The sequence below is a fragment of the Pleurodeles waltl genome, chromosome 5 (genome assembly GCF_031143425.1).
Source record: "Pleurodeles waltl isolate 20211129_DDA chromosome 5, aPleWal1.hap1.20221129, whole genome shotgun sequence".
NCBI classification, from domain to species: Eukaryota; Metazoa; Chordata; class Amphibia; order Caudata; family Salamandridae; genus Pleurodeles; species Pleurodeles waltl.
This window is the reverse complement of record NC_090444.1, coordinates 1134018978-1134043960: the sequence shown is the minus strand read 5'-3', so window position 1 is coordinate 1134043960 and position 24983 is coordinate 1134018978. Positions and strand designations below refer to the sequence as shown.

General features: G+C 45.1%; 1 protein-coding gene across 1 annotated transcript in view; it reads left to right on the top strand.

The window, feature by feature from the left end:
- Nucleotides 1–24983, top strand: part of LOC138297360 (amine sulfotransferase-like) — a 363813-nt gene that overhangs the window by 274791 nt on the left and 64039 nt on the right. Inside the window, exon 7 of the mRNA XM_069236753.1 lies at nt 1796–1979. Coding sequence (XP_069092854.1) covers nt 1796–1979 — 184 coding nt within the window. The remainder of the gene's footprint in view (nt 1–1795; nt 1980–24983) is intronic.

The following is a 24983-nucleotide window of genomic DNA, read 5'->3' as shown; positions in this document are numbered from 1 at the left end:
AATTTTCCTCCATCTTGGATGGCAGGAAAATAGCCTATCAGTGTTAGGGATGTTACAGGATGTGGTCACATAGTGGGTGTAGTCACCATAAGGTAAGTGAACCATTGGCACCTACCAGGTACTCCCCTAAACACCCTAAATGCATTATTTAGTAGGCATCCCTAGACCGGCTGATCAGATTCGACTGACACAAGAAGGTCAGCAACAAAGAGGACCCGAGGCTCAAGAACTGAAGACCTGCTGCACCAAGAAAGAGGCACCAAACCCTGCCTGCTGCACCCAGGACTCGACAAACACCACTGTGGGGTTGACTGGACATCAGATGGATTCTAAGAAACCCCAATGGACCTCCACCCTTCCATCAATTGCGAAGAACGTCCCTCCAGAGTGAAGGTAATACTCCGAGCACTCTGCAGGCAAGAACAGGTGAAGTCCAGTTCACTGAGTGGCTGCTGACCTCCAGTGGCTGAAACGTGCAATAGCCAGGGTTACTTGACCACTAACATTGGACACCCAGAAGAAAAGCCCATCCTGGATTCTCCAAGGACCTGGAGCAAGCACTAGTCGAGGGACTTCTGGACACCCAAGAATCACCCCCAGAGTGGCCCTACTGACTGGCAAACCACCCTCCAAGTAACCTGCACCTGGCTCAAAAGTCTACCTGACGTACGACCATTGGCTGACCTATCTGCTCTGCACCCGGCCTCCCTGGTCCCTGCATTGGAGAAGCAGCTGTGCTGTAGGGGCCCCTAACACCATGCGACCTCCATCCTCCAAGGGAACCCACTGGACTTACCTCTAAGTGAGTCCAGTGGCTCTGTGCAGTGCATTTCCAAGTGGCGCCCTTCCCTGTGGCGCACCAGCTCCAAGACATTCAGCCACTGCTCCTGCCAGAACCGGGAGCCACCCGAACGTCTCCGGCTGGTCCAAAGGACATCTTGACGACCTCAACATCAACCTGGAAACAAAAGGTGACACTTGTGAGAGCATTGCCTGATTTCATATGCAATTTTAACATTTTTTCCCATTGATTCCTATGGTGAGTAATTTCACGCAGAGACAGAACATTTTCTAAACTTTCAAAAATCATAACATAAAAATTACTTACACAATTTTGATGAACTTGGTCTTAAAATGTGTATACAAATCAGAAGTATTTGTGTAAATGGGTCTCAATTTATTCTTTCAAGTGTGTGTCCACATTTGTTGATACTATGAGTACATCAAATGCTTAGCACATCTCCTGGATTAGTCTAACTGCTCAACCAAGCTACCACAAAAATAGAGCATTACGTGATCTATTTTTGCTTCTGGTTACCAAAGTGTAGTTGCTCATACTCCCTACACAGTGTACATCATTTTTGCACTCAGAGAGCCAGCCTTTAACAGACACCAAATACTTTCATTTTCAGAACTGATATAAAGAATTGATCAGCCATTCTTATCCTGTGACTAGACCTTTAGAGTCAATGTTGCTATTTTGCTGCCCTACTCGGTCACAACACATAGTGTAGCCAAATAGACACATGTACTGTGTTACAAAAGTATTATTATGTTTCTGTATATGACTGGTTTCAGTTTCCCCACTCATCCTATAATTTGAAGATCTGCCAAATAAATGCAAATCTTTTTCCATGCTTTGTGAATATGGCTTGATTGTAAGTAACCAGATGCAAACAGGAAAGTGTTTAATCTTTGAGGGCTCTTAATAGGCAATATTCAATAAGTACTGTTAATTCTATTCCAAAGGATTAAAACACCTTAAAACACAATGACGGTATTGTGTTCATTTTAGGATCTGAGAAGTGCCGTACTGAAGATATGCAACTTTGTTGGAAAGGACCTGGATGACCAAACAGTGGACGCCATTGTGGAACGAGCAACTTTTAAAAACATGAAAAGTGATCCGCTGGCAAATTATGCGCATATTGGTCAGCAGCATAGAAAAACACAGAAAAAATCAAATTTCCTTCGCAAAGGTAATGCTCAAAATAATTTTAAAAAACTGGGTTTTTTAAATGGTGGTAATTCTAGCATGCTAGCAGAATTACCTGGAACATACCTGATGGCAGGATGTCAAGAGAACCAGTGTTCTAATTGTATTTTCTCCTTATGAGCTTGTATAGTGCATCCCTTCTCTCTAGTTGCCCCTTCTCTACTTAGGTACCAATATAAGCATACATATAATAATTTTGTGGCTGCAGTGGAAAAGCTACCTCAGAGGTAGGCCAACCACTGATGAACCTTGGATGGATTCACAGGCAGGCAGGTCCTGGGCCTTTGTGGGTTCTCATGCCACTTTTTTGTGAAACAATTTGTAAGCCCCAACTTTTGAGGTTAGGCAGAAGCAGCACCTTCAATACTACTTCCGAGGACTCACCACAAAAGAGGTCAGGTGCAAGGTTCAAGTTCTTTGGAGCTTTTCATGTCCCTGTAGCTCCCGCAGGAGGCCAGGCAACTAACCCTTGGAGTAACTCTGGTAGCCCTGGGATCAATCATCAAGGCAGTCCCCAAGCAGCAGGGCAATCCCATGGAAAGCGAGGCAGACCCCAAGCAGCAGGGAAGTACTTTGGTAACAGCAGGCCTGTCCTCTGGAGAGCACGCCTGGCATAAAGCTTCATTGCAGTCCTCCGGGGGTCTAGGCAGTCCTTCTGAAGTCTTCCACAGGTTCATGGGAGTACTAAAGAGTTGCTCTGAGGGTTCAATAGTTATATCTGGTGCCAGAAGTGAGGTAATCGTCTATGCTACCTCACATCTGGTTCTGGAAAGTGTCTTTTATACCTGACAAGGCTCAAAGAAGTCCATGGTGACATAAGGTTAGTGTCAAGTTACTTTTTGTGTGTGCTCGAGGCAGATCTTTGAAGTAGGGTATGGAAAAGCACCACCACCAGCCATCCAGGCAGGATGGTGCATCCTGCCAATGCCCAGTCCCCATTGTCACACTATCTGGAACACAGAAAGTTTAACAGATAAACCATTCACAGTTATGTGACCAAGGACACTGGCAGAAGGCACCAAATTGTTAGGAAAGTAAAAAAATGTAAACTTTCTAAAGTGGTATTTTCAGAACTGTGATTTGAAAAGTGACTTTACAATTAAAGATTTCAAATTATATTTTTTTGAGTCCAAATATGACTTTCCTCCTGTTCCCATTCAAAAGTTAGCCCTTATTAAATATAAGAAGGTAACACAATATTATCCTATGGGAGAGATAGGCCTTACAGAAACAAACAAGCATTGGTAAATGCATTAGATTTCGCATTTGTGATTACTTTGTGACTAATATTTTTTGGGAAGATTTAGCTTGGTGAGCCTTTTTAAGAGCTATGAGGTCACATCTCTAGATAATACAGTGTCTCCAATTAATATGGTAGATGGTATGATAGATTTCCACACAACACTCTAGAGTCAACAAACCAAGGGCATATGGGAACACTTTTTTGGCCTGGCAGATAATTTACTGACATCCACAACAGCAATGGCTGCTTGCTTCTATTAAACAGTGTCAAGCAGATATAATTAGTTTCCTTTAGCATGAACAACTTTTATTTGTATTAAATAAAAGTTCACAAAATTACACCCTGACAACAGGCCTACCACATTATCGATAGTGTGCTCACTAAAACGAATATTAGGGAGAAATTTGAACTAAATTTAATACATTGCCTGAGCTTAAACTTCCAAAAAACCCAAAACATCCTACATTTTGGAAGGCCAACTAGAAATAAGAGAAGTGCCATGCAAACAAATGTTAGAAATTGGCGACAGAGCGTTCTACATTTGAAAAAAATGCTCTGTAAGTACACATTATCAAGCTACCAGTGTTTTCAGAGAAATGCTTTCTTTAGAAAATTAAAGAGGCGAACTATGGGAGAGAGTGGAGTCAGTCTGGAAATAGGCTGGGGCGGAGCTCCCACGTGGTTATAACTATTTGGTAACCAAAGTAAAAGCATTTTTTTTTAAACAATCCTAATTTTGTAGAAACAGCAAGTTCTTCCTCACAGAAAAAGTGTTCAAGTAAAAAGCATGAAAGACAATCTCATGAAGTAAAAAATTAAAGCAATGACTCGGGGTGTAATTCTGAAACATGTGTTGTATGCAGGAAAATGAGGCAGCTATCATAAATGTAGCAATGACGCTAGCATTTAGTATTAGGTTAGTCTGCAGATTCCAATAATGAGAAACAGCACAGCGAGGTATGTGCTGTGGCATATTTCTTAGGAAGCTCTACCCCACAGAAGTCCAATTAGTGTATCAATAGGTGCTGGCCAGCTGAAAAGAGGGGCAGAATCCAAGCATCTCATGCCTTTTGAATAAAAAACACCCTGTGTACAAACTGTGTCCGGCCTCTCTTTGTGTTCTTGTTTACGTTATCTTTTGAAAAGAACAACAAAGCTTTCCCCAAAGTAAACATAGCAACTTTCTCTGTAAGGTAATACTGAGAGGATGTGGCATAACAGCCAGAGTTGACGAGTTTGGACCTCAGGATCCAAGTTCAAGTCTTGTTGTCAGCTCAACATCCTGTGATTCTGGGCAAATCATTAATCTCCCCATACCTATAAAAAAGGAATGTGTCCTTGTGTAACATAACTGGTGCTCATGTATAGCAGTCCAGTAACTTCACACAATATAAAACAAGTTACTGTGTGTTGGAGGGAGTCACCTACTTTCTCTCTGAAATCTTTAGGGCCATATTTATACTTTTCAACGCACAACTGCGCCAACGCAGTTGTGCGTCAAAAAAGTTAACGCCGGCTAACGCCATTCTGAAGCGCCATGCGAGCGCGTATTTATTCAATGACGTTAGCCGGCGTTAGCCGGCGGGGCTGCCTGGTGTGCGTGAAAAAAAAATTACTTACACCAGGCAGCGCCGGCGTAGGGGAAAATGGAGCTTGGGTGCCAAAAAATGGGGCAAGTCAGGCTGAGGCAAAATATTCGCCTCAACCCGATTTGCGCCATTTTTTTTGACTCCCAACCCCCATTGAAATGACTCCTGTCTTAGCAAAGACAGGAGTCATGCCCCCTTGCCCAATGGCCATGCCCAGGGGACTTATGTCCCCTGGGCATGGTCATTGGGCATAGTGGCATGTAGGGGGGCACAAATCAGGCCCCCCTATGCCACAAAAAAGATATATATATACTTACCAGCACTTACCTTAATGTCCCAGGGGTGGGTCCCTCCATCCTTGGGCGTCCTCCTGGGGTGGGCAAGGGTGGCACTGGGTGTCCCTGGGGGCATGGGAGGGCACCTCTGGGCTCCTTCCGAGCCCACAGGTCCCTTAACGCCTGCCCTGACCAGGCGCTAAAAAACGACGCTAAAGCGGCTGGACGTCATTTTTTTTGACCCGCCCACTCCCGGGCGTCATTTTTGCCTGGGAGCATAAATACGGCGCACATGCCTCGGAGTCATTTTTTAGACGGGAACGCCTACCTTGCATATCATTAACGCAAGGAAGGTGTCCACGCTAAAAAATGACGCAAACTCCATGAACTTTGGCTCTAGATGCGTCTAACGCCAAAGTATAAATATGGAGTTCGTTTTGCGTCGAATTTGCGTAAAAAAAAACGACGCAATTCCGGCGCAAACAGAGTATAAATATGCCCCTTAGTTTCTACTTTTTTCACGTTGTACATCAGTCTGGATTGTTCCAAGACGACCTCCTGGCCATAGAGTTGCTTCTATTGTTAAACACTGCTGGTGAATGTTCTGTTGCGGAATCTCTTTAATGCTTTCTTTGTTTATACGTCACCTGGGGTGTTTGGCTGTTTTTGTTTTAATGTGGAAGATGGTTCCACTTACACATTCATTAAAGGTGGACCCCTGCGGGGGGACGTCCATGGAAGGCAGATGAGTTCCCTTGGCACTGCTAGGAGAGATCCCACATGTGGTACCGTTATGATCGGTCTTTTCAGCCCCTGGCTGCCTGTTGAGTATGCAGATTACCAAAGTACCAAAACATCCTGTGCCATCCTTTCTGATCCGTGCAACGCAAGCTGTCTGTGTTTTTAAAGGCAAGTGGCGGCTTCAGCCTGAGTCCTCTTGAACTCTGGGACGTCAATTGCCTTAAAGGTGGCTTTTAAACTAAGTTATCCTGTGAGGAATTGGAGCAAACATTCGTAGAAACAGTAGCAATTCAACAAAAATACATACATTCCAGCAAATGAAAGATGAAGTTCTGTGGTGGCAAAGGAGAAGGAGAGGCGGTTTATTTCATTAGGGAAAAATCATAGATGATTAATATTAAAATATCTTGGACAAAAGGAGAGGGCACCAATAAATAAGACTAGCTGACATATATGCATGGTGCAGCAGTTAAAAATACGAATGCTTTCATTCTGTATTAACTACATTACAAAATGAGGTGTTAGTGACTAACAGCTTAATGTCCTAATTTTATTTCAACAGTAGTATTCCTCATGGAAATGCAACAGCACATACATTTAGCATTTCCAATAAGACAGACACTGCAAATGGTTGTAGTGCAAATGAACTAGCGAGCTGGAACTGTAACCAAGACAACCTCAATTTCATACAATGGCACACTGTGAGAAAAGGCCTCTTGTATCATGGTTAGCTCCCACCTTTTGCCTGGTAATTGATGTAGTCTCAAAGTTGTTAGTGCCCAGGGCCCCTGCTACTCAAATTCCCTGGGCCAGATTTCTTTCCCTAAAACTGTTGTGATGCATTGGCACAATTGGCAACACCTTTAGCGGCCACTATAAGTCCCTAGTAAATGGTACTTAGGTACCCAGGGCATGGGGTACTAAGGGTAGGCTCATGAGGGCAGCAGCACAGCTTGTTCCATTCTCAAGGGCCATGCATCTGGATGCACCTAGAACTGCATTCCTGGCTGAGTGTACTGGTGCAACCCTTAAAAGCAAACTCGAAATGGCACGCAGCCTGTGTGTCCTGTCCACTATACACTGCATGCAATATAGGTAAGTCACCCCTCTGGCAGGCCTTCTAGCCCTAAGGCAGGGTGCACTATATTTTATGTGTGGGCATAGATGCATGAGCAATATGCCCCTACCATGTCCTTTCCAAACCTGGGACATAGTAAGTGAACAAAATAGACATTTTAAATGCATGTGCTGGACACTGGTCAGTACGAGTTTCATAGCTACATGATGGCTACTCTGAACCCTGGGTTGTTTGGAATAAAACTACTCCAAATGATAAATCAAATCTGGTACCAGTATTGGCATTATTGTAAATGTACCCAAGGTCCACCTTAGAGGTGACCCCTGCAAAGCTAACCAACACTGACATGTTAGCTGGCCATTCCCAGGCAGCCTGCCAACACCAGACAAGATTCTGGAACGCAGGGGTGAGAGTTCCTGCTTTCTGGGTCCCAGAAAAAAGCCCTTCCTGGGTGGAGGTGTTACACGTCCTTCCTCAGGAATGTGCACTGCCCAGCTAGTGACCTTCAAAGGACTTACCACCTTTGAAACACAACCCCCAGGCCAGCTGCTAGCAGCAGCTGGCTTCCACATTGCAAACCCCCATGTTTGGCAGGAGCAACGATGGGAAAACACACAAAGGACAGGAGAAATAGTGAGCCCCAGCCTGCACAACCCCTAAGGTGTTGCCTGCGAGGTAACTCCTCCATTTAATTTTCCTCCGTCTTGCATGGTAGAAAAACAGCTAATCAGGGATAGGGAAGTTACCTCTGCCCACAGGAAGTGATCACTTAGTGGCTGTAGCCACCAAAATGAGATGGCCCATTTGTCACTACTAGGTACTCTTCTAAATTCCCACTAAAATTTAGTATTTAATGGGCACCCCTAGACCAGAGATTCAGATTCCAAGGACAAAAGAAGATCAGCAGCAAAGAAGACACAAGGCTCGAGAACTGAAGTCCTGCTGCATCATGAAGAAGGCTGCACCCAGGACTCGACAATCACCACTGAGGGGTTGCTCAGACACTAGACGGACTCTACAAACCAACAGAGGACCTCCACTCTTCTACAAATTGCCAAAGATATCCCTTCAGAGTGAAGGCATCACTCTCCTGCAACCAAGACCAAAAGACCAGTGAAATTTAGTTCACTGACCGGCTTCTGACTAAGGAACTGGACACCACAGCCTGACTAAATTTCACTTGACAGACCATGAGGACACAATCTACAAGTGTGTCAAGTTTGGTTATACTGCAACCTCCAGTGGCTGAACCCGTGGAATAGCCCAAGGTACTGGCCAGTACACATTAGACACCCAGAAGGACAGTCCACTCTTGACTGAAAAAGAACCAGGAAGAAGCCCCAGTTAATGGACTTCAGAAACCACCAGGATCTCCCACCAGAGTGCCCCTGCTGACCTGCAAGCAACCTTCAAAACGATCTACCCCCTGCTTCCAAGGGCACCTTTGTGCACAGCTGCTGGCTCACTGATTCGCTCTGCACCTGGCTTCCCTGTGCCGTGCACTGAACATCCAGCTTTGCCCTAAGGGTCCCCCACCCCTTTTGACCTCAACACTCCAAGGGAACCCACCGGACTCACCTTAAAGTCCACCTATGCAGAGCTTTTCCAAATGGTCCCCGCAGTGGCCTTGTACCAGCTCCAAAGTTTTTTCTGCAGCTGCTCCCACCGAAACCGGGAGCCACCCCAACTTCTCCAGCTAGTCCACAGGACCCACTGATGACCTCGACCTACAACTGAGAGAAGGCATTGGTAAACACATTGCCTGAATTTCTATACATTTTAAAGTATTTCTCCATTGATTCCTATGGTGTGTAATTATGCACAGAACTGACATATTTTCTAAACTTTGAAAATTCATAACTTAAAAAGTACTTTCCCAATTTTGATGATCTTGGTCTTAAAAATTGTATAAACGTCTGATGTATTTTTGTAAATTGTTCTCAAGTTATTCTTTTGAGTGTGAGTCCTGCTTTATTTTTAATGTGAGTACAACAAATGCTTTGTACTTCTCCAAGACTGCTTGACCAAACTGCCATGAAAATTAGAGCATTAGGTGGTCTAGTTTTTACCTCTGTAAACCGATGTGTGGTTGCCCATATCCTTTGCGCAGTGTGCCTGGTTTTGCACACTACAAAGAGGGCCTACCTCCTACATTCCCTGCAGGTCTGAGCATTCTTTACATCTGTTCCCTTCTCACATCACTTCAGTGGAAAGTTTTGTGGAGACTCGTCAAACAACACCAAAGTTATTAGCTGCAGGCCCCCTCAGGTGCAACCACTTATAAATGTCATCACAATCGTTGTAAGGAGGGACAACTTTGTGCAGATTCCTAAAGTCAAATGAAGGTTCCCTAACATTTGAATTTCTGAAACTGCTGCTGCCACCATGGGGAACTAACCCCAAACCCTACCTTTCCTTTTCCACAGCCAGGGAGTCCCTGTCTTAGGCAAACTGTTGCTGCATTAGCCTCAGTCTGGCCTCCTCTAACCTCAGCTTTCTTAGTTCCCTATCTAGGGAGTGGTCCTCAGGGTTAGATGTGTGGGATGCCTCTGAAACAGAGGTAACATTGGAATATGCAGAGGTAGATCTATCTGTAACAGGGTCCACCCTAGAGTCCTGGCCTCTAGAGGAGAAGGGAGCCCTACTAGTGTGTGAACCCTTCCTACTCCCAGTTGTTCTAAGGGGCTTGTTAACAGATACATCTGTAGAAGGACCCTCCCCGGGATTGTCGGTGTGCTCTTCTGAGCCTTCCTGGTTTTAATTATCCTCTACCTCTTCCCCTGTCTGATCTGGACCAGTGTTGAGTCCCTGGTCATCTTGGAGGAGAAGATTTAAGAGGAACTCCTTATTGGGGTTCTTCCCAATCCCTAAACTTCTTTCAATACAGTGACCGCTCAAACATTTAAAGTTTAGATTCATATAGGTAGTCTTGACAACTCTAGGGATAGCTTCTACAGAAGACATATTGAAAGAGAAAACGTTTAGGAAAGTAAGTACAAAGTTAGTAGAATAACAGAGAAAACATTTTAGAGAAAAGAAGAAAACTTTTCAGAACTTTGTAAAAACTTTTGCAAAGTTTAAAGAACTTTTTATAAAGTTAGAAAATTACTTCTAGGTATATATTATATATGCTCTAAGCATTGAAGCAAGCTTTTCTTGTGAAAAGCACTATTAACAAAGTGGTAAAGCAATTGCAAGTACTTATCCCATTGCTGCACCACCAATGTAGGAGGCTGGCCTGGTTTGTAGTGGGTACCTTGGGTACTTACACCTTATACCTGGTCCAGTTATCCCTTATTAGTGAAGTGGTAGTGTTCTAGCAGCTTAGGCGGATAGAGGTAGCTATAGCAGAGCAGCTTAGGCTGAACTAGGAGACATGCAAAGCTCATGCAATACTACTTATAATTACACAGTGGTTACAGTACTTATACACAAGTATACGACAATACTCAGTATTACCAAAAAAATCAAGGTAGTTTATTTGGGTGACACAGTACCAGAGGCAATACTCCTTCTGGAGGTAAGTATTATACACAATATATACACTAGACACCAAAATAAGGCAAGTAATTAGACATAGGATAGTGCAAACAATAGGAAATGCTATAGAATGCAATGGGAGAAAATAGGTCTAGGGGCAACACACACCATATACTAAGAAAGTGGAATGCAAATCACAAATTCCCTCCTAGATAAGTGTAGTGTGTGCAGAATCGCTGGGAGAATAAAAATACAGTAAAGGTAAGTAAATTACCCCACCCCAGAGCCCAGAAAAGCAGGAGTAAAGTACTGCAAACTCCCTTAGGAAACACTACACCTCGTGATTGGAATTATTGCAAGAACCAACCAAGTCTGCAAACAACAAACAGTGGATTCCTGGACCTGAAGACTTGCAAAGGAAGGAGACCAAGTCCAGAAGTTGAAAGAAGTTCCAGGAAGGACAGGTGCCCCTGCCAACCCAGAAGAGGACTCCCTGCCTTCACCCTGCACCAGAAGGACCAAAGAAATCTCCAGTGGGGTGACGGAGTCACTCCCCTGCTCACGCAGGCACCTTCTAAGTCGATGACTGGTTCTCTTGGACTCCTCTCCTGGCGACGAGTGTGCTCCTTGGAACAGTGAGGGTGTACCCCATTGACGCAGACTGTCCTGAAGTCCACACCGTGGAAACTGTTGCAGTTGCTGGCTGGAGCTGAAGATGCAGAAGAAAAGTATCCCTTGTGGATACTTTGTTACTGTTACAGTGATTCCTGGAGCAAGCTGTGGGTGATCCGAGGTCTGAGGATGAAGTAGTAGTTGCACAGGATTCCTGCTGGAAACATGCAAGCAGAATCTGAAGAGAACCCACAGGAGAGACCCTAAATAGCCCTGAGAGGGAGATTGGCCACCTTATCAGGTAAGGACCTATCAGGAGGGGTCTTTGACATCACCTGCTGGCACTGGCCACTCAGAGCCCTCCAGAATGCCCCAACACCTTGCAAAGCAAGATGGCTGAAGTCTGGGACATACTGGAGGAGCTATGGGCACCACCCCTAGGGTGGTGATGGACAGGGAAGTTGTCACTCCCCTTTCCTTTGTCCAGTTTTGCACAAGAGCAGGGGACAAGGGACTGGCTTCTGCAAGGAGGGCATCCTCTGTGCCCTTCAGAGCATTTCCAGAGGCTGGAGGAGGCTACCCCTCCTCAGCCTGTAACACCTATTCCCAAAGGGAGAGGGTGTAACACCCTGCTCCCAAAGGAAATGCTTTGTTCTGCCTTCCTGGAACTGAGCTGCTCAGACCCCAGGAGGGCAGAATGCTGTCTGTCAGGTGGCAGCAGCTGTAGCTGTAGCTGCAGTGCTAGCCTCGGAGAGCTGATTTGGCAGTACTGGGGTCCCTAGTGGAGCCCCCAGGATGCATGGAATTGGCTCCCAAATACCAGATTTGGAAAGGGTGGACAATTCCATGATCTTAGACACCTTACTGGCCATATTCGGAGTTACCATTGTGAAGCTACATATAGGTACTGACCTATATGTAGTGTGCATGTGAAATGGCGTCTCCGCACTCACAAAGTCCCGGGAAATAGCCCTGAACTATGTGGGGGCACCTTTGCTAGTGCAAGGGTGCCCTCACACTTAGTAACTTTGTACCTAACCTTCAGCAATTGAAGGTTAGACATATAGGTGACTTATAAGTTACTTAACTGCAGTGAAAATGGCTGCGAAATAACATGTGTTTTATTTCACGCAGGCTGCAGTGGCAGTCCTGTGAAAGGGTTTGTCTGAGCTCCTGATGGGTGGCAAAAGACATGCTGCAGCCCATAAGGTTCTCCTGCAACCCCAATGCCCTGGGTATCAAGGTACCATATACAAGGGACTTATAAGGGGGGTCCAGTGTGCTAATTAAAATTAGTAAATGAAGTCGCTAGCCTATAGTGACAAATTTAAAAGCAGAGAGAGCATGAGCACTGAGGTTCTGATTAGCAGAGCCTCAGTGACACAGTCAAGCATTATACAGAAACACACATTAGGCCATAAACTATGAGCACTGGGGTCCTGACCAGCAGGATCCCAGTGAGGCAGGCAAAAACATACTGACATACAGGTAAAAATGAGGGTAACATGCCAAGAAAGATGGTACTTTCCTACATTAGCACTACAAAAAATGCATTTCTTATAGAAACACAATGCTAACTGTAACTACCCAGTGTCGACCGCCAATGGGTAACATTAAATTCCCCCATTATATATTAACTATAACGTGTGCCCTACTATGCACTGCTTATGACTTCACATATTTCATCACTCATGGCATATTAAATAATATCATTGATGACATCACTGGTAACACCTCAAATGATATTCAAATAGCTCTATAAACTACATAATCACTTCAGAAAAGCAATGTAGGTTGTAAGGGGCCCATAACCATTGACTTTATGTGCATGTACTAATTAGAAATCGTCAATAATTGAAAATGAGTGATAGCTCATTGGAGGACTGTGCTGGTTCCAGTGTGAGCATTTATTTGACCCCTGGAGGGTTCCTTCTGGGTCCCTACCTATGATTGGCAGGGGGCAGGGTGTCCCATATGCTGCTCCCTTATATTTCAATTTTCTTACTAGTTCAGGACACTGGGGTTTGGTCCACATGTCCTTCTGTGGTGGTCTCAACATTTTTTATCAGGTTGCAGCCAGTCAATCAGATATTTTGGTCCTGGAAGACCAAAAAGGCAGATCAAAGAAAAAGGTCTTGTGGACAATTAGAAACTCTTACTTTTCAAAATTTGCGATTTGGTATAAATCCATTCAGCCATTTTTGAGAAACTACTGTAGCATTTAAAATGTGCTTGTGCTGGACACAAAGGGGTTAAAAAGTTCAGTATATGTAGACTGTTGGTGTCCAGATATGTTGTGACTGGCAATTTTAAAGAGGATTAATCAGTCATGATTGGCTAACCACAATATGGAATATATGCTGTACCAGCATTACATGACTCATTGACATGGTCCATGAATCTTGAAAATGAATTTAAAAAGTATTTATTGGGACCAGGTGAGCACACATTGACACCTAGGGGCATGTGAGGGAGTCCTGAGTTGATGCCCCCCCCCCTTGATTGGTTGGCCAGAACAAGGACAACATGTTGTGGAAACCATAAAAGGACTCCTGGACATGGTCCTCATTGATGTGCATTGTGATGAATGCCAGGTTTTGAGTGTAACAAAAAGGACACGTATTGAAGGGGTAGATTTTAGTCACAAACTGAATTTACAATACAAAGCTCTATGGCGCATGTTTTCACAGATGCGCAAGAAATTCTGACACATCTGTTGGCGCTAAAGTGACGCATTGCTGGAATTGAGTCGTTAACCCAATAAAACTCCATCAATGCGAGGAGAGTCCGATTGGAAAACAGCCCTGCATCAATTTTATGCCTGGTCTGAGCAGGAGGTAAAGTTTTGATGCAGTGAAGTCGTAGAGTGATGCAATGAAAAGTTGTAAATTTCACTGCATCCAGTTTACGTGGCTTTTTCTGTGGGAATGCCGAGTCTGCATACCTTATACCTGGTGAAGGTATAATCTGATACAGGCTTTACAAACTGACACATTGGTCCCAATGCATCAGTTTGTAAATATGGAGCAGTGCAGTGCACTGCCAGTGCCGTCGCTGCATAAAAAAAAATGATGCAGTGGCAGTGCAAGGGGCTTGTAAATGAGGCCCCATGTTTGACTGAAATTTATTTTCTCTCATAGAGGTTGTTGAAGTTACTCCAAAAGCTAAAATGAAAGAACATTTTGTATAGGTTTATGCTAATCTCCTCAGCCATGTTAGAATGAAGTCTGATGTTATTGGCAAAATATGTACTTCCAACATCAGCAGCACCCTATGTAGCATCATCACAGTGTTCAAATGGACAACTAGAGCACTAGCATTATGTATTTATTACAAAAGTGTTCACCTAAACGGCATCTTAATGTAACCAAAGCTCCAAAACTGAAAGTAATTTCATACAGAGGACGCTATAGTAAATTAAAAATAAGCCCTTTTGTTTTTTGTCAAAGAAATTATGGATAAGGGTCTACAAAGCAAAAATAAGGTCATAGGCCCTCATTACAACCCTGCCGGTAAATGCCGCCTACCGCCATGCTGACAGCCGCCGATATACCATGACGGTATTCTGCTACGGGTATTATGACCCACACTGAGAAATCCATCACTATACAGATACCCACACAAGTCCGCCACACCAAAGGTCAGTGATAAACTGGCGGTACCAAAACCCACACAGTTACGCCAACAGAAATACACCCACAGTATCACGAATCACAGCGGTGGTCTTACAACCGCAGTAAACCATTGGTGGTACACACCACTGCGCTCAAAATACACACACACTTACAAAACCACACCGCACTGGACAATTCAAACTACACACACCTGACACACATACATACACCACACCACACCCACACACCCACAGCACTATAAAACACCCACCCACATTACCCAAAACCTCTTACAGCAAAAAATAAAGAGATAGCAAGCAGAGAGAAACACGACAGGAGCACCCACTCAATCAGAGACACAGAACACCATTACCCATACACCATCCACACACCTCACACCACAACACATCACCCCACACATCCCCTCACACATCCTCACAACTTCCACTCGCACCACATCCATGGCACCCCAAAGACACCACAGGTTTTCTGAGGAGGAGCTAAGGGTCATGGTGGAGGAAATCATCCAGGTAGAGCCACAGCTATTCGGATCACTGGTGCAGCAGACGTCCATTGCAAGGAAGATGGAGCTATGGCGGAGAATAGTGGACAGGGTCAATGCCGTGGGACAGCACCCCAGAACAAGGGATGACATCAGGAATAGGTGGAACGACCTACGGGGAAAGGTGCGTTCTGTGGTATCCAGACACCAGATAGCTGTATAGAGGACTGGGGGTGGACCCCCACCTCCTCCCCCACAACTAACAACATGGGAGGAGCAAGTTTTAGCAATTATGCATCCTGAGGGCCTCGCAGGAGTAGCAGGAGGACTGGACTCTGGTAAGTGACATCTTTACTACTATATCCCCCACCCTACCTGCATGCCGTCACAAACTCCTACCCCTACCCTCACCCCATCACTCCACCACCTCACATATACCCCACCATCACAACCCACCCATCCCAATACCAAGCCCTGCATGCAACACCAAAGCATGGCCACCCATCACAGACCTGCATGGACACCCATCACCACAGCATGTACATTAGAGATAAACACCCAGCCCACAAAACCACCACAAACACAAGGCTAACAGGGAAATAACAACTATACAGGGAAACACACCCATGCACAAGATGGCACACGTAGATACATTAACACTGCATTTGCATCCCCACAGGACCTCTACTCAACGTCACCGGAGAGGAGGTGCCAGCTACAACCAGTCCACCCCCTGAAGAGGCCCACAGTGATTACAGCAGCTCTGCACGCCTGGATCAGGATGACCAACCTGGCCCATTAGGGACATCTGGACAGTCGGTTCTCCTGCCACAGTCCGAAACCACCACAGAGCCTCCCCCCTCAGGAAACACCAGCACAGCACCCACCCAGCGGGCCCATCCCTCTGTCCCCAGGACACGTCAATCAGAAGTGTGTCCACCACTACAGGGACCCCAGGCAACCCCACAAACACAGAAAGATCAGGGACCTGGGGTCGGTGGCAGTGGGCACACGGTTCAGGGGACAGAGGCACAGGACAACAGGGAAGCTGGGAGGACTGCTGTGCGACAAGGGGAGGAGTCAAGTGTGTGCTTGGCCCATGATAATTGGCCCAGTGGGCCATGGACATTTGCAAAGGACACTGTATGGCCTTCTGTACATGTTGTAAATATTTGTACATACTGTGTTTCTATTCGTTACGTATATCTGCATATTTCAAAAACATCACTAATTTAACTCAATTCCTTTTGTCCATGCGTTCTTCCAGGGCGTAACAGGGTGTAAATATACTGTTGTTGCATGTGTTTCTGTGTATGGTGTTGTGGGTGAGGGTGGGGGTGTTGCGTGTTGCGTGTGTGTGTCACTCTCTTTGCCCCCCTCCCCGTCCCCTGTGTGCTAGGTGCAGTACTCACCGTGGTCGTCGCCGCCACCTTTGATATTCCTCGTGTATGAGGAGGTAGACCAGCATGGGGAGGATGTACAGCTCGGGTTCCATGGTGTCCTGGTTCTTCATTGAGTGTCGAGAGGTGAGTGGTTTCCCTTCTGTGTACTGTTTCCGTCGTGCTTTTGATGGCATTGGTACTGCCCCGGAAAAGCTGGCGGATGTGCGTGTTGTGATGGGATTGGCGGTACATTGACTTCTGCCTGTCTGTCGGCGGGGACCTCCGCGGTGTTTGTTGCTACCGCCGTGGCGGTCAGAGTGTTAGGGTGGCTGTCTGTGTTGGCGGTTTACGCCGTGGTCGTGATCCCATTTTTTTTTACTGCCGGCCTGTTGGCCTTATTACCGCCGCTTTAGCACCGACCGCCAGGGTTATAATAAGGGCCATAGGGCCAGATGTATCAAGCGATTTTGCATTCGCAAACAGTGTGAATCGCAAAATTAGGCCGTTTGCAAATGCAAAAATGCCTTTCAGAATGTAAGAAAGGCATTCGCAGTGCAATTGAAGGAATCGCTAAAATAGCGATTCCTTAAAATTGCGACTCCATTTAGAGAATCGCAAATTGCGATTCTCTAAATAGGAAATCGCAAATAAGGAATCCTTATTTGCGATTTCTTAAGCACATGTATCAAGCATTTCCTAAATGCGAATTGGGCATTTAGGAAATGCAATTACCACCAACAAAAGTTTGGTGGTAACCATGTGCAAATTTTAAAAATGCATTTTAAATGCATTTTTAAAATTGACATGTAGCGCACACATGCCCCTAAGGCATGTGTGTGCTTCACATGTCCGTAAAAATATTTTTGGGGTCCAGCAGAGGGGGCCTTAGGCCCCCAGCACGCTGGGATTTGCATTTCCTAAATTGGGAATTCCTAACTGGAATTTGCAATTTAGGAAATGCTAAAACATTTGCAACAGGCCCATAGGTGCAAATGGGGTCAGATTCTCTATTTGCGATTCGGTAATAGCATTTGTGAATTTTAAGAAATCGCTATTACTGAATCGCAAAATTCATACATACCATTTTGCATTTCTTAAATAGCGATTTCTTAAAATTCGCTATTTAAGAAATGCAAAACAGATTTTTGATACATCTGGCCCATAGTGTTGTGTGTCCTCTGATATCTTCCTCATCCAGTTCAGTAAGTCATTCTAAAATGCAGGTTGAAAGAGTCATTCCTAACAACAGGAGCAGTCTGTCAGTTAACACAGGAACAACCAACTACAATATCACCACAGAGTTCTAGTGAGCAACTAGAATTCTAACATTTGTCAGTCAAGACAAATCTGAGGCACTCATGAACACAATTTTGTTGGAATTGGAACTGTTGAATCTAAAGCCTTTTAAATAAGGAGGCTGAAGTAAATGAGAATTGAAATGTTAAAGCAGATGTTAAACCTGGCATCCTTGAAGTGGTTTCCCCAGTCATTTTGCCTCTGCTTCCTATATTTTTGACTGTGTGCTGGATTTAGTTTTTGCTGGCTTTTGTTACTCAGGTCACTTTACCACTGCTGACCAGTCCTAAAGTGCAGGTGTTCCACGTGTATAGTGTGATTATGATTGGTAATATTTGATTTACTAGTAAGTCCCCAGTAGTGCTCAGGGCCTTTAAACCAAATGCAACTAGTAGGCCTGTAGCACTGATTGTGCCACACTCATGAGTAGCCCTGTAAACATGTCTCAGACCTGCCACTGCAATGTCTGTGTGTGCAGTTTTGCATTGCCCATTCGAGGCCCAAACCTTCCTTTTACTACATGCAAGTCACCCCTAAGGTCGGCCCTAGGTAGCCCCATGGGCAGGGTGTAGTATATTTGAAATGTAGGACACATACTGGTGTGTTTTACATGTCCTGACACTGAAATACTACCAAATTCGTTTTTCATTATTGCAAGGCCTGTCTCTACCATAGGCTAGCATGGAGATTACCTTTAAATATCTTTAAGTGCAGTTTCCCATTGGGATCAGATAGAGATGTGGAGTTTGGGGTCTGAACTCACAATTTAAAAATACGTCTTTTGGTAAAGTTGGTTTTTAGACTGTGAGTTGGAAAATGCCATATTTAGAAAGTGGGCATTTTCTTGCTTAACCATTCTGTGCCTCTGCTTGCCTGCTGAATCCACATCTGGGTCAGACTGACAGTTGGGCTGTTTGTAAATTCACTCTAGACAGTAACACAAAGGGAGCTGAAGTGTGTCCTGCATATCCTGATGAGTCTTCCTGGGCTAGAGTGAGAAGAAGGAGCTTTCACCTGCATTTGAAAGAATCCAAGAGATGCGGATGACAAGAACCAAACCACTTCCAGCAATACACCTCTTCCTTAATATCTTCCTTTGTTTGTCACACATACACTCTGTGGGCTGATCCTCAACCACATTCCATTTCTGATGGGAGGAGTACTCTGTACTTTGGACTTCCAATAGTATAGGATCTACTCCAATGATTTCATTCACCATGACTGGCCCCTTCACTTCACATTGTTGTTTATTTATGTGACAATTTTTGTCCTGTAGAATAGGCAAACATTAAAGTGGTTGATGTCATCAGCTGAAGCCATATCGTCTATCACACAAAAGTAATTCAACATGATGTAATGCAAGGCTTGGACACATGGCAGTAGAACAGTTTCTGATCACAGGGTCATTACAATCCAGTGATTCAGCATTTGGTGGTATGACACAAACAAATGTCAGTGATGTGTCACAGGCACTTTGGCCTACAATGATGAAATACATCAGCAACTACATACAGTTCATACAAAAAAGAGTGTTTAACCAATGTGCAGGTGGACTAGCATAAATATGGCCTAGGACTACATATTTTGTGACCACATGATGGTACACATGATGCATCAGGGCCACCACATGACAAGGAACAAGTCCAATTGAGTCTTCCAAACTTACCCTAAAAACAATGAAGCTATGACAGCGCTAAGGCGGTGGAAGGGGCATATCAATATGCCCCAAAGTACATTATAATAAACCTGACACAAACAAAGCGTCATCAGCAAAATGTAGATGTGTCAAAAGCATCCACATCAATCACCCTATGGCTGATTTTGCCTGAGCATCAGCTCCCTAACTATGTCCAATAATTAACTCCACACATTATCACAGATACAGTTTATTGTACAAAGTCATGACATCTCATGACATACTTACACTCTTAAGAAGAAGATGTTGATGAGATCTTGTCTTCACCACTTCACCATTTCTGACTAGAAATACATTACACCCAGTACACATGACTGCTGTTAACTACACAAGTGTCAAATGTGACCCCCATGGTTGTCTACACACGTGTCCACAACATGGTTTTGAGCAACACTCAACTATCTGCTCCACAAAGGCCCCTCAAAATTTAACAGTCTGTTCTGACTGCCAAAAATACCAGCAGCAGCGGTGGAGAGGCCACCACCACAATATGCCATCCGTGCCCAACAACACATTACACTGGTGATTGTATAGTAGAACCTACACAACAAGGCTGCTTTTAGAATGTTTGTGATGATCTGACACATATATTGGTGAGGTGATGCATTTATCCGGACCCAATACTGTACTTCCAATCCCCAAAATGGTGAATGCCTGACCTACTTCACTAGACATTAGGAACTGCCCACGGCCACCGGCGGCAGTTGACCAACCGCGGTGGACACAATCGTAGGCTAACTTTGTTGTCTGTGATGGTTGCGGCCAATGGATATGCTTGTGGTGGTGATAACCATGTAGGTGGTCTACATGTATGCCGTGTTTTGCAAATTTACTTACTTGACTTCTGGCACTGCTGCCATGAATACCTCCACCACTTCAGCTGCTGTGTGCCACCTCCGGGAGCAATCATGACAGGCCAAACAGGTGAAAGGGCCCTTGCCTTCCCTCCTGAGGAGCTGGAGATGACCGTTGAGGAGGTACTCCCCCTATATAATCAGCTCTATGGCTCACCAGAGGAGTGGGTAGGAACCTCATAGGCATATTTGCCTCTATTCAACACCATCCTTTCCTTCCTCATAGGCTGCAATTTGCCTCTGTGTGCTAGTTAGACTTTTGGGTGCCTGTTGTTACATTTTGTGTGCCCTACATGGGATGCCCATGGTGCAGGTAGTGGAGAAAAGTACTCTTTGTATTTCATATTAACATTGTGTTGTGTGATAAGGTCTAAATCCTCCTTGATTTGCAGTTATATATCTAGGCAAGGCAACTTTACAGCTATACTATGACATATCTTTCAGTATATTGGTTGTAAATGTCAAAACACACCTATGTTCATCACAGAATGAGCTGTGTATGTATACTGTTTGAGTCATTTGAGGATCTTGTAAGCAATGTATGTAGTGCAACAGAATGCTCAGTCTACATCTTACCTTGCCAAACTGTTGTATGTGAACCATATAAAAATCACTGTGCCCTTCAGAGTGCCACACAAGCCACAACTCACATAGAGGATGGGCGTATGATGTACTGTCAAGCATGGAAGTGGTGGAAATGTGAGTGCAATTTAGGTTCTGTATGCTCAGCCTGCAGATACCAGGGCCAGGTTGTGGTAAGGTTATTGTGGCTATGCAACTGTGGCACCATGCCCACTACCTGTAGATTTGTAGATCCTGGCATGTGGCCAAAAGTGAGTCTCCAGTGGCAAGACGTGGCCTGAAGGCCTTTGTCCATTGACTATATTAGGAATGGGTACTGAGGTGAATCCCTGACCTAGTACATTTGTGCATTGTGCCTCACTGTTAATGTGTGTCATTGACTTTATAACAGGTCTGTGGTTGTGTACATACATTTATCCAAGGGAATCTGTGTTTACATGACAAAAAGGGACAATGATGTGCCTTCCCATTTAGCAACATATTAAAGGCCTTTTACAGGTAGTTGAGTACCTCTGGACCTCTACAACATTCAAAGGACTATTGGCCTTTACTTATGCAATCTGAGTAGGGTATTCTCAGGAGTACCAATCAAAGAGGTGATTTCCCAGGGGATAGCTGAATCATTGTGGTGTGGATATTTGTAGACAAATCTCCCAGGCATTTTTTACAATTTGTCTCAAGTGTACATTTCTGCGCAAGATGTGAAATCTATCTGAGCAACACTAGTACAACCTCAATGTGTCTATTTAGACATATAGTGAAGTGACGATTGGGGATTTTTTCCAATGTGACATGGGTGTTTCCATGTCACCTTCTGCCAACTACTGTACTTCTTTCAGCAACATGGCTTGATTATTTGGCCATCATTTCATCATGATGTGGTATTGGGTATATTAAGATTAGATGGCTGCCTGACCGTGTGTGGGATCTGTGAGACTGAACTTGGCATTGCCATACTATTTTGTGACAACAGGTTACTGAGGGATGCTACATAAGACAAACCATTCAAAGTGATAAGGTCTCCTACTTGCTCCATGGGTATTGTGATTGCAGAACTTCACCCATGCAACTGGAGTTGTCTGTGATTCTAAATGTCCTGTGGCCAACTGTTGACCATTCTTGTAGCATGCATGCATATGGTGTTGCAAATGTTGGAGCCACTTTGCTGGAGCTTGTAGCTGGGTGCTACTGCACATTATAGTAATGTTTGGTAATCACAGCTGTTGTTCAAGTGTGATCAGGCACATGTGGTGACCCTATTTGTCTTTGTAATTATAGTATCAGCACCGGCAAGCAGAGAAGACAGGGCCGAACAAAGTGAGGAAGCAGCTAGCCACAGTAGCACCAGGTATGAGACATCTGACACGGAGAGGCCCAGTGGCCTGGAGGGTGAGAGGAGTGCCAGGAAGGACACAGGATCTACCTTATCATCTTCAGATTCTTACTCTAGTGGCCACTTCCTAGTGGTGGAGGCCCCATCAGGACCTGCTCTCGTTCCATACTTGTCCGCCACCCCCGGTTCCATCTCTACCCTTCCTGTTGCTCCCCACCCAGTTGGTTGTGCCCACTAACCCAAGAGGGTGGGCATCTCCTTTGCCCCAGGCACCTCACCGCCTGCTTTTTTACCCCTGCTGTCCTGAGTGAAGAAGCTAGTGACCTCCTGAGGAGCATGCCTGTGGGTCAGACTGCCATTCTGACTGCCATCCAGTTGCAGGGCAGCCAGCTCCAGCAAATGGTACCATACCTGGAAGGCATTCATAATGCCATGTCTGGCCTACAGAGATCTTTTCAGGCTCTGGCCTCCTCACTGACGCCAGCCTTCCACCCCCAATCTCCCCACCCCAATTACATCTTCCCCATCCAGTTTCTCTTTTCCCCTACCTGTTCCAAGCACACAGACACATCTGCACATACCCACCTCAACACACACAAGAAGCACACATAAACACAAGCACCTAAAGACACACCGGCATGTAAGCACTCAACAGTCACTCACACACACCTCAAAACCCAACATACCACTCCCACTGACCCACACACCACACCCACCATACCCACAGACACCACCTCCATTAGCCACAGGCCCACACACCACAGACACCATACCCCCAGACACCACCCCAGTACCCACAGATAGGGCCACCACACTCACCATATCCCCAGATACCACACCACTACCCACTGACCCACACACCACAGACACAATACCATCAGACACCACCCCAACACTCACAGGACCACACACCACACACACAATACCCCCAGATACCACCCCAACATTCACAGACACAGCCACAACACACATAATACCCCCAGACACCACCCCAAAACCCACAAACACATTCACCACTCCCACATTACCCAGCACCTCTACCTCACTGCCCCCCAAAAACTGAAAACACCCACACTCAGTCACACTAGACACCCTCCAAACTCAAGCATGCCTCAGACAGTTGCACATCAGCAGCATCAACACCCACAGCCAAAACAACCAGTTCCTCAACCTCCCAACCCCAATCCCTTCTGAAATCCCCTGCTCGTTTTCCCAAATAAAGTTTCCTTCTTGACCTTGCCCTTACCTCTATGATCCCTACCCAATCCCAAAACCATAAAAGTCCCTACCCACATCCCAACCCATTCCTTCCACAATCAAGTCCTTCCGTGTCGCGAATGCCCCCTCAAAACCAGCCATATCCCTTCCACCCCAAAGAAGAAGCCCACACCTCCAAAAGTTAAGCACTTCCCTCTATAAGTTAAGTTCTTCCTTCCCAAAGTGAAGCCCACCCCTTCCAAACCCAAACCCACCCATCCCAAATCCGACCCCCCACCTAAGGATGATCCCTGAGGTGCCTGTGTGCCCACTTGATGCCACCCCAAAGAAGAAGCCTGCCCTTCCCAGAGTGAAGCCAACCCCCCCAAACCCACCCATCCCAAATCCTACTTCACCCAAGGATGATCATTGAGATGCCTGCATGCCCACTTGATGCCCCTTCCTGTGGAAATTGTTTGGCAGTGATAAGAGTAAAGTTGGTACACAGCACTGTGCAAAGACTTTCTAATGGACTGGCCAATGGCCTTTATTTTTTATTACTCTTGAGTTAACAAACCCAAGCAGTTTTTTTGGGTACACATTTGTCCTGCCATTACTTTTCTACCTTTTTCTGTTCTAGAGTAATTTGTGATGTATGCCTACAGTTGTGTATGATTCACCCTGATTGCTGGTTCATTTGCTGTAGTTGTCAAGATCTGGTTTGGGGGGCAGTGCTGGTGTCAACCAGGACAAGGGTATATGTTCACTGGATGGATATGTCGGTGGTAATCCAACTGGGTGGAATTGCATTGTGTTTTGTTTGAAATTGTAAGTGAGAATTTGTGCTGTACAAATAACTGATTGATTGAGTGTCAAAATATATTGGGGGTTATTCTAACTTTGGAGGAGTGTTAATCCGTCCCAAAAGTGACGGTAAAGTGACGGATATACCACCAGCCGTATTACGATTTCCATAGGATATAATGGACTCGTAATACGGCTGGTGGTAAATCCGTCACTTTTCCGTCACTTTTGGGACGGATTAACACCTCCTCCAAAGTTAGAATAACCCCCATTGTGTTAGATTTGTCCCCCTGGTGTAGATTGGACATTCATATCATGTGTGCAAGCTAGAGTTTTGTTTGTCCACACATGGAGGGGGTACAATTGTGCTACCTTCCCATACATTTGACTGCCCTTGTGTCCATTTTCATGTGGGTAGCTTCCAGCTACTTCATCTACATATGTGATCCATGCTGTTGCTGTTGTATTTGCTTTCTTGACGTGCACTTAAACAATTGGCACATAAGCATGGCACATAACTCTATAATTGGTTGTGTGATACATTAAAGCCGGGTTCCTGTGCAACTAGTTTTTTATATGCATGTCCAAAATGATATGGGTACCAGGACTGTATCCTTCCTGGAGTCCCTATGATGCTGCCATCCCTATTCCAAGGGTGTTGTTCACTTTGTGAGCTTTGGATAATTTTCTTCCACAATATTGTGCATGC